This window comes from Alligator mississippiensis, chromosome 1 (assembly GCF_030867095.1).
Source record: "Alligator mississippiensis isolate rAllMis1 chromosome 1, rAllMis1, whole genome shotgun sequence".
NCBI classification, from domain to species: Eukaryota; Metazoa; Chordata; order Crocodylia; family Alligatoridae; genus Alligator; species Alligator mississippiensis.
The window spans coordinates 178,518,099-178,536,228 of NC_081824.1; the positions used below are offsets into that span (position 1 = coordinate 178,518,099).

The 18,130-nt window shown below is 45.0% G+C and overlaps 1 protein-coding gene across 1 annotated transcript in view; it reads right to left on the reverse strand.

Annotated features, from left to right (window-relative positions):
* The window catches only part of XDH (xanthine dehydrogenase), an 81,631-nt gene that overhangs the window by 36,226 nt on the left and 27,275 nt on the right, over window positions 1-18,130 (reverse strand). The window contains exons 14-19 of the mRNA XM_019483099.2: window positions 16,506-16,615; window positions 11,256-11,440; window positions 5,805-5,979; window positions 5,036-5,125; window positions 3,971-4,140; window positions 357-480 (exon numbers count right to left, since the gene is read on the reverse strand). Of these exons, the coding sequence (XP_019338644.1) occupies window positions 357-480; window positions 3,971-4,140; window positions 5,036-5,125; window positions 5,805-5,979; window positions 11,256-11,440; window positions 16,506-16,615 (854 nt within the window). The remainder of the gene's footprint in view (window positions 1-356; window positions 481-3,970; window positions 4,141-5,035; window positions 5,126-5,804; window positions 5,980-11,255; window positions 11,441-16,505; window positions 16,616-18,130) is intronic.

Here is an 18,130-nt window from a genome sequence, read left to right on the forward strand (position 1 = left end):
TTTAGGGATTCCAGACATCCTCCCTGCCTTCATATGACAAAAGCTACTCCAAAGGCATACACCAGGAGTTACTTGCATTCCGTTGTAAGAAAATATGGCCCCTGCTAAGCACGAAGAATACTTGGTTTGGGTGAGTGTTCCAGCTGTAAGCAGTCTAAGGAACAGCATTCAAGTGTAGCCAGGTTTGGGATGAAATTCTGGGCCCTCTGGAGTTAGGAACAAAACTCCCGTTAACTTAGTAGGGTCAGGATTTTATCATGCAATGGAGGGCTTCAGTCTACAAGTAACCCCTCACTCACCTGGCATTGTACTATTCCTTGAAAATAACTTTTAAAAAAGAATAAGAAACTACATACTGTGTCATCAGCAAAGACAGTCTCATCATTAGCAATCCCAGTGACATTGCTCCCAGGAATATCCTTAGCAGAGATGAAACACACAAAGCCAGGGACACTCTGGGTTTCAGTTGTATCTACAGAACTAAAGAAAGGAATGGCACAAGCAACAGAGTATTATTATCTTGCATTTACATTGCCCTATAAAGAAGTGCACATGGTGTATTATGAAATATATACAGCCTACTTTTCTCTAGTCTTGCCCTTTGTACAGTTGTTCACATGTGCCAAATGGGTAGAAAATGACACCAGATCAAAATGAGCACTTTGCTTCCACCTTGCACTCTTTTTGCATGAAGATAAATGGGTATGCAAGGTGCAGAGCAGGGCACAATCACATTGTCAGAGTCCAGAGGTCAGGATGGTCATAAATAATCTCTGACTGCTGCACTATTACCAACATTAAGAAATTAGTAATAGAAAACTCTAATCTATTTAGATGCTTTTCAATATGTTACAACTAGAATTCAGCCTTTAACTTAGTATTACATTAATAGCTAACCATTTGCAAACTGCATACATACAGTATTTTATTTAGAAACACAGATCCAGAGTGGTTTGGGCCACTATTCTGCTTAAATTTACCATTTACAAGTACAGAGCTGTAAATTTGATTACAGCTTAAAATCCTGTAAACAATCTGACCAAACTTCTATTTCCAAAATGACTGAAAATAACATTTAGTAACGCTTTTGTCTATAGAATGTTACTTTTTGTTACAGCCATTAAATGTTGCTCCAGTTATAAATAATTTTTACTACACCAGTATTTTCCAGGTTGCTACAGTCATTCCAAAGAGGATCAGAAAATGTATTATAAGTATTTCTAACATGAGGAATAATCTAATACACAATACAGCAATGTTTATATAGAGATGCAAAAAAAAGTTATAAAGATAGATACACACTATTATTTCTGACTGTAGAGAAATCAAAGCATGAAGATGTGAAGCAACTTCCCCATGCTCACAGAAGTAGTCAATACTAAAGACAGGAGCAACATCCAGTTAAAACAAGAATTAATTCAGGGAAATCTTATGGCCTGTATTATGAAGTACGACAGATTAAATGATCATAATGATCCCTTCTTGCCATAGAGTCTATGAATCTTGACTCCCAGCCTGATAATTAATGGATCAATCTACTTCCCCAGACTACACTGTAATATACAGCTTTCAGATGAAATAGGAATGTATACCTAATCTTTCTGATCACTGGGATTGTTGAGAGTCACATGGCACCTTTTGCAAGTTATGGCTGGGCCTAAATGAGCTCATAGCCATGTATTATCCTAAGTAAGATTATAGTGCGTGCATAGGAGGACTGATCTTTGTGTACAGTTAGTTAAAGTTAGGATTCCACTGGGACAAAATACACTACATAAACATAATAAACTGCTCCATTTAGCAACCACTGAAATGCAACCACTGCTAAGCAGAAATACGGATGCAAAATTTTGATTCCCTACGGCCCATTTATGATTGATATACACCTGAATCAATGTAAATGAAAACAAAAGCTCAAAAGAGGGGGGGGGGGGGGGGAATCAGTAGATGTCTTTCTGGAGGTCAACAAAAGAGGCATTCACCCAACATTTGTCTCTCAAAGTTGTGTACAGATTCATAACTGAGTGCTTGTAAGTGATTGATGGAACAGGCAACAATAAAACCCACACTACCATTCATTTTTTATAAACTGACCTTCATAAAAACATATTACAAGTGGCTTAAGGTTTCACTGAGGCATCTTGCAAATGAAATGAATAACTATCTGGGTTAATAATGGAGCCATTACAAACAGAAGGGCCACTGATTTGCTGCAGCTGAATGATTTATTGTCTTCAGCAAAATTCCTTTAATATTTGCAGTGTCTTTAGTTTGAGTTCCTAAAACTCCCATGCAAATTTTGCCGTAAATTTTTCCACTGAGCTCTGCTTTTTGATAAACAAGTACTTGTAGAATGGAATGTATAAAAAGAACATCTAACACTGAAAAACAGGGATTCTAAATGTACAGGCAGTCATGCATGAGCCATTTAGACTATCACGAGTTGAAGGCTATGCTAGATTTCACAGAAAAGTTTATTTTTCACTGCTTTTGAAATAAGGTATCAGAAATGCCCTCTAAGTGGTCTCCAAGCCATTAATATACAAGCAAACACACTCATTTTGGTAGATTTGCTAACTGACAATTAATCTAGTGTCACTGAAGAAAATGAGTTTTCCCATTGACTTGAATGGATCTAGGATTTCACCCAGTGAATCTATAGGCTGATTACATGTTTACTCTAATACCCTGAACCTGCTCCTGTACAACATGGATCAACTTTCCTGTTTCTAATTCAATGAACACACATGATAAGGCACCCCACACACTGTAGGAAATACGTCAAGATAGTTCAGGGGGATAAAACGAATAGTTCCCTGTGTCTACACTGTAAGTACAATTGTGCTTTTGTTAGCAGTTCACAGTATTCTCCTATGACCAGTTACAACACCCATGGTTAGGATATGATGTCAAAGCAGTTTCTATCATGATCACTGGGTCAACTGAGTTAGTGCAGTCAATTTTTACCATGCTGCTAGACTTTTATCAGTACATTCTGGGAAAAATGTGAGCAGCTTCAAATTCTCTCTCAGAAAGAAACAGAATGTCCTTAAGAAAGCTCACATGAAGCAGTAGCCGTAGCATGTGTAAAAATGCACTCTGGGCTGTCCTACACCATATAAATCAGGGAGAAAAGAGGACCATTACATTCAAAACCAGCCAATACTACAACATAATGGCATTATGGCACAGATTACACCATCTGCTATGTGAGGCCCTAGGCAGGAATGGCACAATTGGCTGCCCTGATTGCAAACTGTATTAACCAACCATGCCCTGCCTGGACAGTCATTGAAGCCTGTGTTTTGAACTATCTATACTCATAAATAAAGATGTATAAAGTATGTACAGATCTTTATGCTCACAAACAGAAATTCAGTCACCCATTCATATAATATCATTATTCTGAGGGTTTGGTCCAGAGCCACCTAAGAACAAGGTAAAAGAACAAGGATATCCTGCCTTAATAGGGAGGCTGATATGGGGCTACAAGTAACACCTGCCCAAAAGGTCTTTGCATAGCTTTGTCCCAAATGCACACTCAAAACAGTGTTTATGTCCCTAGGTCTCAGATCCATCCACTCTGTGCCTGTCCCTCTTCCCAATTTTACCCTGCACTCTTTAGTAAAAGAGACAGAGTAGCCAGGGATTCTGTACTTTCCTCTGCCTCTCACAAAAAAGTTTGTTTAGCACTTAACTCCCATCCATGCTGGGGCATGGTAATAACCTTGTGTTCCCAGATGTGCACCATACATGGACTAGCAGAAATGTTTTCTCTCCTTTTTTTAAAGTATTCTCTGTAGGGTGTAAATGGCTGCAGGTCACAAAGCTCAGCAGTTCACCTGAAATAAATGACAGTCAACTGACTCTAGCTTTCACTAGTGGAAGACCTCTCTCCTCTTCAGCAAACATTCTGATGACCAGGTACTGGCAAATCTTCAGCCATTACTAGCAGAGAGGCAGCACTTACATGATTTTGGCATGAGCTTTGGTGCTGGTAACCAATGTACAGTAGAGTTCATTTTCATAGTGAGGTATGTCATCACAGTAGACAGCCTCCCCGCATGCCTGTTTGGCCGCCGAAAGGTGCATCAGGGGTCTGCCCACCGTATCTTCCACAGCTTGTCCTGGAGGCACTTCCTGCAGCAAAATACATAGCTATGTAGTGCTGTTCCTATCTTAGGGTATTCCAATGATAAGGCTGAGGAAGCATGATGGGCAAGGGGCAGCATGTGTTATAGTGAAGAAGGGAATGGGAAGAAGTAGATGTGTGGGAGGGCAAAATGAATAAGGGTGAGTGACTGTGAGTGTGGAGTGGAAGGAGGCTGCAGAGAAGCCATTCATAAACTAAGGGTCATGTTCCCACTTGAGGTTGCAGCACTTACAGACGGAGTCATGAGCCCTACAGAAATTCTGTTGGAAAAACTGGGCTCACTCCAGAATTGGCGTCACAAGCTGACCAGAAATGCAGACATGGATCCCAAAGTGGCCCTGTGCACCTAGAAAGATTTGCTGGAAGAGGGATGAGGAAAGGGTCTGAAGTTGCTTTCAAGTGACTCAGAAGCTTGAAGGGAAACTACAAATCTAAAAAACTTTTCCCTGATCATAGGTGGAGAAGTAATATGAACAGGCAGGGAGATTATGTGGTGGATATGCAGTGAGAGAGATAGAAGGGAGGCTAGCCAAGAGGTAGGGCAAGCAGGAAGACAGCTTTAAATTGAACTTGGAACTGGATGGGAAGCTACTGAATATGACACAAATAGCAGAAACCATGGTCCTGAAGGGAGAGAGTAATCCAATCTGACTACAACCTTCAGGGAACTATATACTCCAAGAGTAAGATTTAGGGGAAACTGGGAGAAAATAGCATAGTACTCAAATGAGGAAGTGATTGAAGCCTGAATAAAGACCTCAACAGAAGCAGTATTCAAGCAAGCCCAAATACTGGCCATGTTCAGAGTATAGATAATTGAATAAAGGGAGTTTAGAAATACAGATGAGTCCAAGCCTGGACTATATGAATAGTGTTACTCACTTGGAAAAGCTGGACATTGGCAATGGGATCTTTGTGAAACAGCTCAGTGGCACTCAGGTAACTGGAGGGAAGCATCTCGCTCAAGTTATTCTGCCAAAGATATATTAAAAACATGACAATTTATTCTATATGTTTTGTCTCCCCTTTTTCAGACCTCCTAGACAGTCTATAATACTTTCTTCATCATTTTAACTTTAGACTGTACATTTTTATGTCTAATGATTCATGTATCTGTAACCAACAAAGTCAATTCTATTCATTGTCCCCTTTTTGAGATTTGTCTACATAAAGGGTAAGAAAAAGCTTCTGCTTTAGCTTGACAGATGTTCATGCTCTTAATATAGAAGGGCCAGCCATCAGTTCTTTTTTGTACAATATAAAAGGCAAACAATGCCACAGGCCTCTGTGAACAGGAAAGGCAATAGTCCTGGTAACAGTATGAAGAGTACATGGAAGGAGAAGAAAGTGGGAGCTTCCCTTGCTAGCTCCATTTGCCACAGAGCAGAATCCATTGGAGGAGAGGTGTGTGGGCCAGCACTGATTTAGTGAACCTGCTGAGCAGAAAGACCAGGGAAGCTGTGGGAGCTCATACAGTGCAGAGGAGGCTGGGAAAACAGTTTCTTTTCACATCCAACACAGACTGTTTACTGGGATCAGCCTTTGCCTCTATGTGCTAAGGCCTTCCAACTCTCTGTACTCAGCAGCACTGCTTAATTTTTTATTTAACTCTCTCTCCTCCAACCCACAACAAGAAGAGAGCAATACTCACATTGCCGTTGAGCTGCTGGCTTAATTTCTGAAGCACGGTCAGGTAAAACTTAAAGAAGAAACTGAGTGTGAGTATGCGTCGGAAATCCACCATCCCACCTGGAGCTGAAGGAGACAGGTTCATCTCATCTGCCAACAAATGGCAGGCCTCCTGCATCAGTTTTTCATTCCAGTCTCTGTCAAGGAACAAATAATAATACTATAGTATGAGGCCCTAATTCCTCCTCCCAACATCTAAGTATGACATCCTAATTAACAATGACAAATGTCTGTCTCCTCATTCATCCTTTACTCAAGCAGAAATCATAGTGAAGTTAACAGGAGTCATACAAAAGCAAAGAGTAAAGGCTATTGTACTTTGCAGTACTCCAAAGATGAATGATTCAAATCATTTCACCTCAGTACCTATTCTGCCTCTGCTCTCCAAAAACACCAATCTGGTAGCTCAGATCTAGTAAAAAATGCTCTTCCAGAATGTTTTTCACATTGGAAGAATCCTGCTTTGATCATACTGAAATGTTTACTGGATATGTATCCATTGTATTGCAATTTTCCATAATAAATTACCAAAGCATTTCTTTGACTTCATCTTTTGGCATATATGTTATAGGGGGTGACATACTGTGTGATGTGTTTTGTGATGTGGTGGTATGTTCTAAGTCCCAGTGCCTACAATGTGCTATAATATTCCAAGATTTCCACTTTTCACCCCAATTCAGGATGAAGCAGAAGTCTGAAATCCAGGAATCTCCCATAAGATGAGAGTTCTAGGTTTCATCCTCTAATAATCAAGGTACTCAAACAAACTGTACAGGCCCTGAAATGTGGTTCATATGTGATTACAGTGCATAAAGGCCGGCTTCCTTTCTCAAACCTTTGAGGTTGCCCTAATCCCCTGAAAAGATCACTGGAAATAGTGTGAGGCTCCAAAAAGGTCTGACTACACAGATCTATGCTAGATATTCATGCATAATGATGCCAAGGTATACATTCACGCTTCTCACTCTTCTGTTTCTTGTCTTTCACTGTCTGTAATCGACACCATAGGTGAGGGTTCAGAATATCTAAGGTAACACTATAAAAATAATCTTTAAAAACGAGCACTTCTGCACCTATACTAAGGAATCAGGTAATGATCAGCAGGGATACTTGTTTTCTGTTTGCCATGCAAAAAACACAGTAAAACCTGTATTTTCTCATTTTAAGGACAAAAACACAGATTTTTTCCTTTAAAAGAAAAAATGTGGCAAGTGGTGGGTTTCCCCTTGCAGGCTGGCAGTGTTACAGCCTGCAAGGGGCTGCAGGGAGCTGGAGAAGGGAGATCAGGCAGCAGGCACCATATGCATGTGTGAGCATATACATGCACGTGGCTGCCAGGCAGCCTGGAAAGCAGCTCCCACAGGTAAGTCTGGCAGGTGAGGGGAGGATTGGGACCTCCATAGTGAGGGAGGTTGGGAGTTGGGTAGGACTGGGGGGTGGTGCTGCTGCTGCCCAGCCTGGACAGTGTGTAGGGCCCATGCCCAGAATGCATGGCCGCACAGCCTGCACTGCGAGAGGGACTGAGGTATGGGTGGCTTGTCCAGGGGGTAGTTGGGGGGGCTGGCTCCTTGCTGCTGTGCACACTCTTGGGAAGGACATGGGGGGAACATGCCCCCCAGATTTGTGAATGGGGTGGGTGCGGGCTGCCCACTGTCTGCTCCGGCTCCTCACCCTGCTGCCCTCCACCTGGGGCCTCCGTAGCCCAGCAGGCAGGACCCAGTGTGGCAGGGAAGAGCGGGCCTGAGTGGGGAAGCTTAAAGCCACTACCACAAGCCCCACACCACCATGGCAAGGTGCCCCCTGCCCGCCCAGCGGCAGCAAGAGGCACAACTCTGCACCATCAGCCCCGCTGCTGCTGGGCAGGCAGGAGGTGCTTCGCCATGGTGGTGCTTGGGTCGCAACAGCAGCACTGAGCTTACCCATCCCGCTCTGCCCTGCCACACCAGGTCTCACTCACTGGGCCCCAGAGGCCCCAGGGGAAGACCGGCCCCCCCTCCCATCCCCCTCCGTCCCCATCCCCCATAGGCTCTGCTCCAGCCATGCCACCCATGGAGAAGGGGGAGGGGGAGCCAGGCTCCACACTGCTCCACCACAACAGCCACTGCCTCCCACAGGCAGCAGCTGGGGCTTGGGTACTGCTGCAGGGGGCAGGGGGCTGCAGACCTGGGTCCCTGGCCCCATAGCTCTGGCAGCTGGGACCCCCTCTGGCAGGGTTGGGGGGAGGGCTGTGGGTGGGGACTGAGGGGCACCAGCAGGGGTAGGGATGCTGTGGGTGGGGAATGAGAGATTTTGGGGTTTTTCATGAGAGAATTTGCAATGTTTTAAAATCAGAGAATTTATGATTTTTTTTAAACAGAGAAAACCGGGATCCCTGATGATCAGGTACAGCCCTAAAAAGCCAGGATGGATTTATCAAGAGCAAGTTATGCCTAACCAATTTGATTTCCTTCTATGACAGGGTGACAGGCTGAGTGGGTAGGGGAAGAGAAGTGGGGAAGAGAAGTGGATGTGATATACTTTCACTTTAGCAAAGCCTCTGACACTGTCTCTCTCAACATTCTCATTAGTAAGCTAAGGAACTGCAGATTAGATGGAAGTATTGTAAGGTGGATTCATAACCGGCTGGACCATCGTGCTCAATGAACAGTCAATGGCTCAATGTCTAGTTGGGAGGAGGTATTGAGTGGAGTTTCCTAGGGGTCTGTCCTGCTTTCTTGGGCCTGCAGGATGGGACTGAGTGCATATTTAGAAAATATGCAAATGACATCAAGTTGGGTGGAGTTGCAGACACTCTGAACCATGGGCAACTGGTTCCTCCTGAGTCTGGAGGGGCACCAGCGGGACATGACTTGGGGGGTGTTCCCCCAGCGGCCAGCTGGTGATAGCAGCAGCCAGCTGGTGACTGGAGGGGGGAGGGGCCAGTAGCTGCCCGCTGAGCATGGTGGTGGCATGGCAGCGGCAGAAGTGCCGCTGCCGCTTGCAGGCTGGCAGCCGGTGGCACGGCAGCAGCAGAAGTGCTGGCACTTCCGCGTGTGGCACAGCACTGGTGGAAGTCCTAGCACTTCTGCATGCAGCATGGCCGCGGTGGAAGTGCTGGCACTTCTGCAGCTGCCGTGCCACCAGCGGAGCCAATTTCCCAGGGGGCACTACCACTCTTCATGCCCCCTACTAGCTGGAGCGCTCTATCCGGGGGGCACCAGCACTCTCAGGGGGGACACATCCATCTGCCTGGTGTCTCCCTTATGCATTGCCTATACTCTGGACAGCAGGACTAGAATTCAGAATAACTTCAACAAACTGAAGAAATGGTCTAAAAATCAATCAGATGAAATTCAACAGGGACAAGGACAACTGAATTCAGGATGGAAAACTTGCTTGCACAAATACACACTGCGGAAGGCCTGGCTGGAATATGGTACTCCAGAAAAGGACCTGGGGGTTATGGTGGACCATAAGTTAAATACAAGCTAACAGTGTGCCCTTGTTGCAAAAAGAACCCATAGCATAATGGACTCTATTAAAAGAAGCATCACTTGCAAATCAAGGAAAGTGATTCCTCACTCTACTCCTGATGAGGCCTCATCAGTGCAAATACTGTGTCCAGTTCTGGACTCCTCATTCAAGAAAGACAAGGGCAAATTAGAAAGAGTCCAACAGAGAGAAAAATTGTTAGAGGCATGGTAACACGATTTATGAGGACAGACTGAAAGAACTAGAATTATATTGTTTGGAGAAAAGAAGATTGCCCAGTGTCTGCGGGCAGTCGCCAATCGCCAGTTGGCGTTTGCCACCCTCCACCCCCACCACTGCTGCAGCTGCCTGCGGTCGGTCCCTGCTCACCCCCTTCACACCCCCACTACCACCTGTGGGCAGTCACCATGCCCTCCCAGCCCCGGGAGGCACGAGGCATTCATGGTCCTCAAATACCTGAAGGGTGGTTATATTAAGGATGGAAAAGTTTATTCTATGTGGCCACAGGGGACAGGACAATAAGCAATTACCTTATATTGAAGCAACGACAATTTAGGTTGGATATTAGGAAGAACTTTCTAATTATGGTGTTGGCCAAGCATTGGAAAAAATCTACCCAGATTGGTTGTGGAATTCCACCCTTGGAATTTTTTTAAGAGTAGGTTAGACAAACACTTGGCTGGGATAGTCACTAGGCCTCCCACTCCAGAAAGGATGTGGACAAATTGGAGAGAATCCAGCGGAGGGCAACAAAAATGGTGAGGCTGGGGGACATGACTTATGAGGAAAGGCTGAGGGAACTGGGCTTATTTAGTCTAGAATAGAGGAAATTGAGAGGGGACTTAATAGCAGCCTTCAACTACCTGAAGGCAGGTTCAAAAGAGGATGGAGCTCAACTGTTCTCAGTGGCAAGGAGCAATAGTCTCAAGTTTCAGCAAGGAAAGTTTGGGTTAGGTATTAAGAATAATTTTCTCATTAGGAGGGTAGTAAAACACTGGAACAGGTTTCCCAAAGGTGGTGGAAGCTCCATCCCTGGAGGTTTTCAAAACCTGTCTGAACAAAGCCTTGGCTAGGATGATCTAGTTGGGGATGGTCTTGCTTTGAGCAGGTGGTTGGAAAAGATCAGCATTTCTCAACTGGTGGGTCACAGCCCAAAAGTGGGTCTTAAGTATATTTGAAAGGGTCACAAGCAGGTCCCCAGAAAAACCCATGAAAGCATGGGTTTCCCCTTGCAGGCTGGCAGCATTCCAGCCTGCAAGCGGCTGCTTGGAATGATTGGAGGCAGTGGGCGCATGTGTGTCTGCACACGTAGACACAGGTGGCCAGTATAGAGTGAGGCCAGGTCATGGGAGCAGCCCCAGCCATTGGACACAGGTAAGTATAGGAAGTAGGGGATGGAAGTCCAAGGGACTGTATGGATAGCTGAGGATGTGTGTGGGTCTGCCTCCTTGCCTGCCTGCCCGCCTGCAGTGGGGGAAGGAGGCAGAGGCGGTCCTTTGCAGCAGGGCGCTACATGCCTGGTCCGGCCGCACAAGCTAGTGCTCATACACACAGGGGCCCACACTTGCTGCTCACACTCTGGTCCAAGTGGGACAGAGGCAGCTAGGGGCCCCCTCCAGCCAGGCTGGGAGGGGCAGGGGGCTGCAGATCAGGAGTGAGGGGCACCAGCAGGGCCCGGAGGGGCAGGGCACTGTGGGTCGGACACTGGCAGGGCCAGGGGGGAGTGGGTCAGGACAAACCATCGATCTTGGCAAATGGGTCCTGGTACAAAAAAGTTTGAGAACCACTGCACTAGATGACCTCCTTAAGGTCCCTTCCAACCTTAATTTTCTATGATTCTATACTCAGGGATGATCCTGCCTTGAACAACTGGTTGCACTAGGTGACCTCCTGAGTTCTCTTTCAACCATATTATTCTATGATTCCATGGTGATTCTCCTACCTCCCAGTGAGTTTCTGGCAAGTTTTTACTGCTAGTACAGTTGTGGGAGCCATTCCTCCATAGCTCAGTTTAATCTTTTGCACTCGGTGGCTGTCTTCTTGAAACAGGACTCTCATTCCACAGGTCACTATAGCAATGTCATCCTCACGCCGGGTAGCCTGCTTGAAGGCTGAGAAATATTCACCCTAGGGGAAAGAAAAAGAATTTATTCACCACCTGGATCAAGCCTGAGGTGTGATGCTAGGTCATTCATGGGCTGGACTTGGTCCATGGGCCCACCTTAGCATAAGGTGCAGGCCCAGCTGGGGCCTGATCCAGCTATGTAGGGTCAGGGCCCTATGCAGCCACATGCGACCAGCATGGGTGGAGGCTGATCCCTCTGCACAGGGCTAGCCCAGCCAGGGCCAATCCTGCTGCCTCAGGGCTCAGAAATTTGGTGGCAGGAGAGTGATGGCAGTGTTAATTATTGCCACTTCCCCACTGGCAAATTTAGAGGCCTGTCAGGGGCCCGGTGGGCCCGAGGGCATGACTCCATGGGCAGGATCCGGCCCACAAACTGGGCATTGAGCACCCCTGGTCTAGTTCATATGTTTCCACCAGTACAGCTTAGCCTTATAACCTTCTCTTTGTTCAAAAAATGCAGAGGCAGCTCTCTTGAGCCAATCCCACCATTCAGAATAGAGTTCCTGCATGTCTCCATCTCTGCCTTAGTTCAAAAACACATTGCTTCTTTTCTTGCATCTACCTCTTAAGTTCTGTGTTTTTCTCACAAGTATTTCTTTAAAGTAGGGGTGTCAAACATAGGGCCTGCAGGCTGGATCCAGCCTGCACAGCTCCATAATCCGGCCCCTGGTGCTGCCTCATTTGCTGTGCTGGATTATACCTGAGCACAGTGCCTGGGACACGCACTGCCTGCAGCACTTGTTTGGGCTAGGTGCCAGGCTGTACCACACACAGTGCTCACTTGGGCCAGTCCCGGACTTCACTGCCCATGGCACCCACTTGGGCCAGCATCTCAGACCGGCTTGGCTGGGTGCCAACAGTGCCAGATGAGGCATGCAGGCGGAGGGGGTCCATAGGTCTGATCTGGGTTGTGGACTGGCCCTACACCTCTCATCTGGCCTGCAGGGCCCAATGCTTGGTTTAAAGTTTCTTCTCTAGGGGTCAAGTTTGCAACTGAGCTCCATAAATGAACTTATGAAAAGTGCTGACAGAGCAAAGACCAGCAGGAGTATGCCTGGTGCGGAGGACTTTGCCTTGCACTTACTGAAACACAGTACAGGCTTGTGTTCCCTGATGCATGCTCCGTACACGGACTTGCACAAACTATTTCATTTTCTTCAGAGCACAAACAGCTAAAATTACAAAGCTCAGTAATTCACTTGCAACTAATGAAGCTTAATAGTCTACAAATTATGCCAGTTTAAACCAGCTCTTGGTTCATGATAAAACCAATTCCTGTCTTCCGTTGCTTCAGGCTATGAGAGTTTGAAGTTACTGGCATTTTGCAGCAGGAAAATATCAGTGTGTCTTCCTTCTTAGTAGTCTGCTGTAAAGGGTTTACAGAAAGATCTGTTCAGTTAATCTTCCCCAATCAAAATCAGCATTTATTCCTTTAATGTAAAAAAAAAAATCCTCTATTGTTAGTGAATGCAGTTTCTCTGGGGGGGGGTCTGTTTTGTGCACTGCCAACACGATATGCAACTAAAACACACATTTCACCTCCTGGATGCATCTTTCTGCTCCTGACCTAATTCATGGGCAGCCAGCAGATACCATGACAGTAGCCTGTATCAGCCCTTTGTGGAAAAGGCATCTGCTTCTGCTGCTTTGCTTTTTAAGCCAATTAACTATCAAAAAGGAAGAAATGCTGACTCCCCTTTCACCTCTGCATTTCAATGGAGCGCTCCAGGAATGAGATTTCAGCAAGAGGGTGATACGTGGCAGTTCTTCTGCAGACTCCCTATCTGAGGTTCTGTTTTCAGGGTCAAAAAGGTGCATTATTTAACTTGCTGAAAATCCTATTGGAAACGAATCTTGTTGGCCGAATAAAAGATATCATCTCTACTATGAGTCCTGATTGCCTATTGGAAACAAGACACCTGTGATAGTTACCCTGTGGTAGCAAGGTGAAATCAACCCTACAGCGCCTGCCAATGGCTGAGCTAACCTAGTTTATCTAAACTACAGTGTGTTCTTACCAGGGCTTTATACAGGTAATGCATGCCAGTTAGCTCACAGTAAACATGCAGCTTTTGTATTGAAGACATTGTGAGACAGAGTTTCCCTGTTAGCTGCAGAGGTTACAAATACAAATCTGCAAATCTAGCATTGTCTTCCTTGTCACCCACATGGGCCTTGCAGTAGCAGCTCCAATTTATGACATATTAAAAAACTTTATCACAGTCAATGTTCAGGACTATAAGTAGCAAATATAGTGCCCTGAGCAGAGATGACAGAGAGCTGGGAAGATGGAGGGAGGCATCAAGGACAAGAGAGCAGGAGAGTGGTATGGAGTAGGGGAAGTCTTATGGGACCCTCAAACATCCACACTTCTACTGCTTCTGCCCACGCATTGGTGGCTGCTGCTGCCAATGGATAAATGGGCTCCTGGGAACCGTCAATCTGGCAGTCCTCTAAATCAGTGCCCATGCCTACTCCTTCACACCTAGTTATACTGCTGGGAACACCTTTTCCTTATGACTGAATTCATCAGTATAAAAGATGAAGGCCAGTGGAAATGTCCCATAATCAGATTACAATTAGGGCCTGGTAATACTGATGAAGGAAGATGTGGTTAACTCTTGGAAGAAACTTTTGCAAGGCAAGCCCGGTTTACTTTATGATGGTGTAATACTATGTGATAAAACCAAATAAGAAATCATGCTGGAAAAAGATAAGGCCCAAAAAGCATGTGGAGTGTATTTGTTTTTTTAAAAGGTCTATACCACAGCAGGTGCAAGTATTATTGCACTGTAAAACTATTAAACATGATACAAAGGTAGATTGGCAAGAAGCAAGATACGAAGAACTGAAGGTCACCGACAGAACAACTAAGCAGACTGTCCTAGTGTGGAGTTATTCTGAACCTCAGCGTGAATTTTTCTAGATTCCTCAGAAGAAGGGATATTGTCTAGAAAAGTCACATTATACAGTAGCAGCTAAAAATTATCTCGTCTTCTGGGAACTTTTTACAGAGCTGTTCATCTACCTTTATCACAGCTCAAAACTCCATGCAATTTTAATAAAATGCATCATATCTAGTTTTCTAAAACGCTATTCTAAAGTTTCCAATTCTAAACACTACTATTCTGCACCATTATAATCACTCTGACCAGTATCGAGCCTTTCATCCCTGAAGTGCAAACTAGACAGAAGGACCAGCTCATTCAATACTGAAATACTGTTTTCACAGAGTAAAACTCACTTGCTGTTTCACAAACTACAGTGACAGTAAACTGCAGTGAAAACTCCTCAACATTTGGGGATTTGGGACCTGATTCTTCCCTTTGGTACATCAGCTTTTCTCTGGTGCAATGCCATGAAAACTACAGAATCCTACAAATATAAAACTCAACATAATGGTAACTCAGGTCCTTCATACTGGTGCCATGATAAACCTGCGGTGTCTTCCACTTGTCGCACCAACTGCTAAGAGGCAAAAATTCCCAAATTATGCTTCTTCACATTAAGGCTTCCACTGAAGAACTTTAGTCTTGCTTGGCTGATGCCCATGAGCCAAAGAAAAATCAAAAGCTCATGACCTAAAGTTCAAAAATTGATCTGGTTTGACAAATCAGTGGCCTGGTTTGACCTACAAGTCATGTGGTGGTTTCCTTGCTGATGACACATCTTAATCATTTTGCACCATGTGCCAGAGCACAAGCTCCCTTAACATAGTCATATGCATGGTGACAGATGGAGCTGTCCATTGATTCCATTGATTTGGGCAACAGTTCAAAAGAAAAACATAATAAATAAAATACCCCATTTCCCTTAATAGTCTGGAATACAGATATATGAGTTGAACTGCAGAATAATCATAACCTGACAAAAGGTTTATTGGTTTAATGTACCGGACCTTCAAACTCTAATAGCTAGAACACTTTTCATCTATAAAAAGATTGCATCATTGCACCAGTCATGCTTCCCTCTTACCTCTACTATGATCAAGTTATATCACTTTTAGTTACCAGTATATTTTTAAATGTCTTGATAGGCACAAAAGAGGCTAAATCAAGGCTGAAGATTGTTGTATAATTCAGAAGCCTGATAATGGGGTAAGGAGACTTTTACCTCTTGGGCAGTGGTTCAAATCTGACTCAGGCCAGTACGGAACAGACCTGTCTATTGCTCAATCTGAAATGAGTTTTGTGGGCTCCATCCAGGTCCAATCACAGTAAAGTCCACACCGCAAAAAACAAAACAAAATAAAAAGAAACCCACTACCGGAACCAGCTTCCATGTTTTTGGTCTCAGGAAACAAGGCAAAGACTGGATGGATATAAAGACCATACTACTTTCTTTTCCCTACAAACCTTATCCTATTCCCTTCCGAGGTCACAGTCAAGAAGCATAAGAACTGGTACAGATTGTATTGTTACCAGCGTACACAGTACCTGTTCCAGGGTAAGAGAACTTCAGTCTTCAGGAATGCTAAGCTAGCACCTTTCTCAGGATAATTAATTAATTCAAAAGCACCAGCATGAAAATTTCTGCTGTTCCGATTATTCTCTGTACTGATTAACAGCTGCCTTGGCAGGCTTTTCATTATCATAGGCACTTCTCCTTAATTTTGCTTTCCTTTCTCTGTCCTATGCTCATCATAAATGAATAGGTAAATACATAAATCACTCATATCTTTTCTAGCAAAGCAATCCAGGCTCTGATTAACTAATTAACTGACCCATGCCCTGATACCTTTACTTCTGGGGTTGTCAGTCTGCTCCATGGGGAGTAAGCAGACCAAAATCAGCTTTGATTCTGTGGTGGGGAACTAGCAGAAGAGTATATCCAACTGGCTGGTCTTACTAGATGGGCACCCTGCCTACTACCTTAGCCAAAATTCAAATCAATAACTTGTGATCTGGACTTAGACGTTCTGTCAAGTTAACCACGGGGCAGGGAAGCCCTTCTGGTTGATCCAGTTAGGGCTTGCTTAGCCTGCCTCTACCGGAATACAACCTTCAAGGAGAGGTGAGTTACACTACTCAGTTCTACCCAGCCATTGGACTAATCCCAGCAGCTCACCTTCCTGCTGTAGGGTATCTCAATTGACAACAGTATCTCCTCAGGCTTTAGCATTGTCTTTCTGTAGCCAGTAAAGAACTTTTCATCCACTGTTACAATCCTTTTGCCCTCTGGAGAACAAAAAGTAAAAGAAACAATGGGGTGAGGGAGTCTGTTATCATGCTCCAGCTTCATCTAGATAAAAAGTCATTGTCAGGCATGTAAAAAAGATTTTGCAGTTACATAAGACAAAATTGAACTGATGTTAGTTATTTTCCCTGTGATATTTTATCTTTTGCCAGAACCTGAAGTCCTTTCTCAATACTAATTCAGTCCTAAAACAGGCAAAATTTTTCATTGATTTCATTTGGACTTTTACAAGCACACAGACTGAGTTAAACAGAAAGGGAAGACTCAGATGTATCATAATAATCCCAATTCATTCCAAAACTTGGAGTGCTTCCATCATTCCAAAGTGCTTTTGTCACCATTTACAAGCAAATCTGGCAAGTCAGCCCTTTCCTAATTCTCTAAAGCAGTGGCACTCAACTGTCTGGCCCAATGGACCAGATGTGTGACAGGCCAGTTGATAGACCAGATCCAATCCCAAGCTACCCCCACATGGCAGGATGTGACACTGAGGCCCTGCGTAGCCCCCCACATGCTGAGATCGAGCTCCAGGGTTCCAAACTGCTTTCACCTGACTCCACCTCCACTGAGCTTTACGCACTGGGATTGGGCCCTGGGGCCCTGTGCTGGCTCCACCCAGCTACACAGCTGAGACCAGGCCCCAGGATCCCATGCTACCTCTGCCCAGCCCACATGCAGGGGATCAAGGTCTAGGGCTCGGCACTGCTTCCACCCAGCCCCACACACTGGGATCAAACCCCATGTGCAGAATATATTCTGAGTCGCAAATACTATGCAGGACTTTATTATTTTTAAGACTAAAAGACAGGTGTCCTCCCTGATCTTAAAAAAGGATCATGAATCTATGGGGATGGAACTATTTGAGTCACTTGTATAGTCAGCATAGCCCCTTTACTTCCTCTCCAATCAATTTCCAATTCCTCTCACACTCTCTCTGTGCACGTGTATGCACATTGTGGTAGATCCCTTTTTATTTATCTTTTAAACAAAATGGCTTTTTTATTAAGACTGACAAATCCAGATAGGCCCTGTGGTTCTCTTCAGCCACGTTGATCTCAGAGGGTGCATCTACACATGCAATTAGCATGTAGCAATAAATGCCGGCACAGTTCAAACTAGACTGTATTGCTCTTGGGCAGCGCCCAGGACCCCAGCACTTTGAGCCAGAGCAGAGCAGAGCAGCCCCAGCTGGCAGAGGTCCAGGGGGCCAGCCTGTGACCCCTGGGCTGCTTCACCTCGGCTCAACGTGCTGTGGAGGAGCTGGAGCACAAGGGTGCTACAGTATGGGGCTAGCATGCCCCAGCCAGCCCCGGTCACCATCTACATGTGTGTTTCAGTGCACTAAATGACTCTGCCATAGGATACAACTTGTCCCAGACAGTACTATCCAACAACAGAGTTAATGAATTGACTGCATGATAATACAGGCACATGCATAGGAGGTGATAGCTGGGCTGAGTTTCCTTCCCCAGCCTGATCCTAGCTGCTCTGCTCTG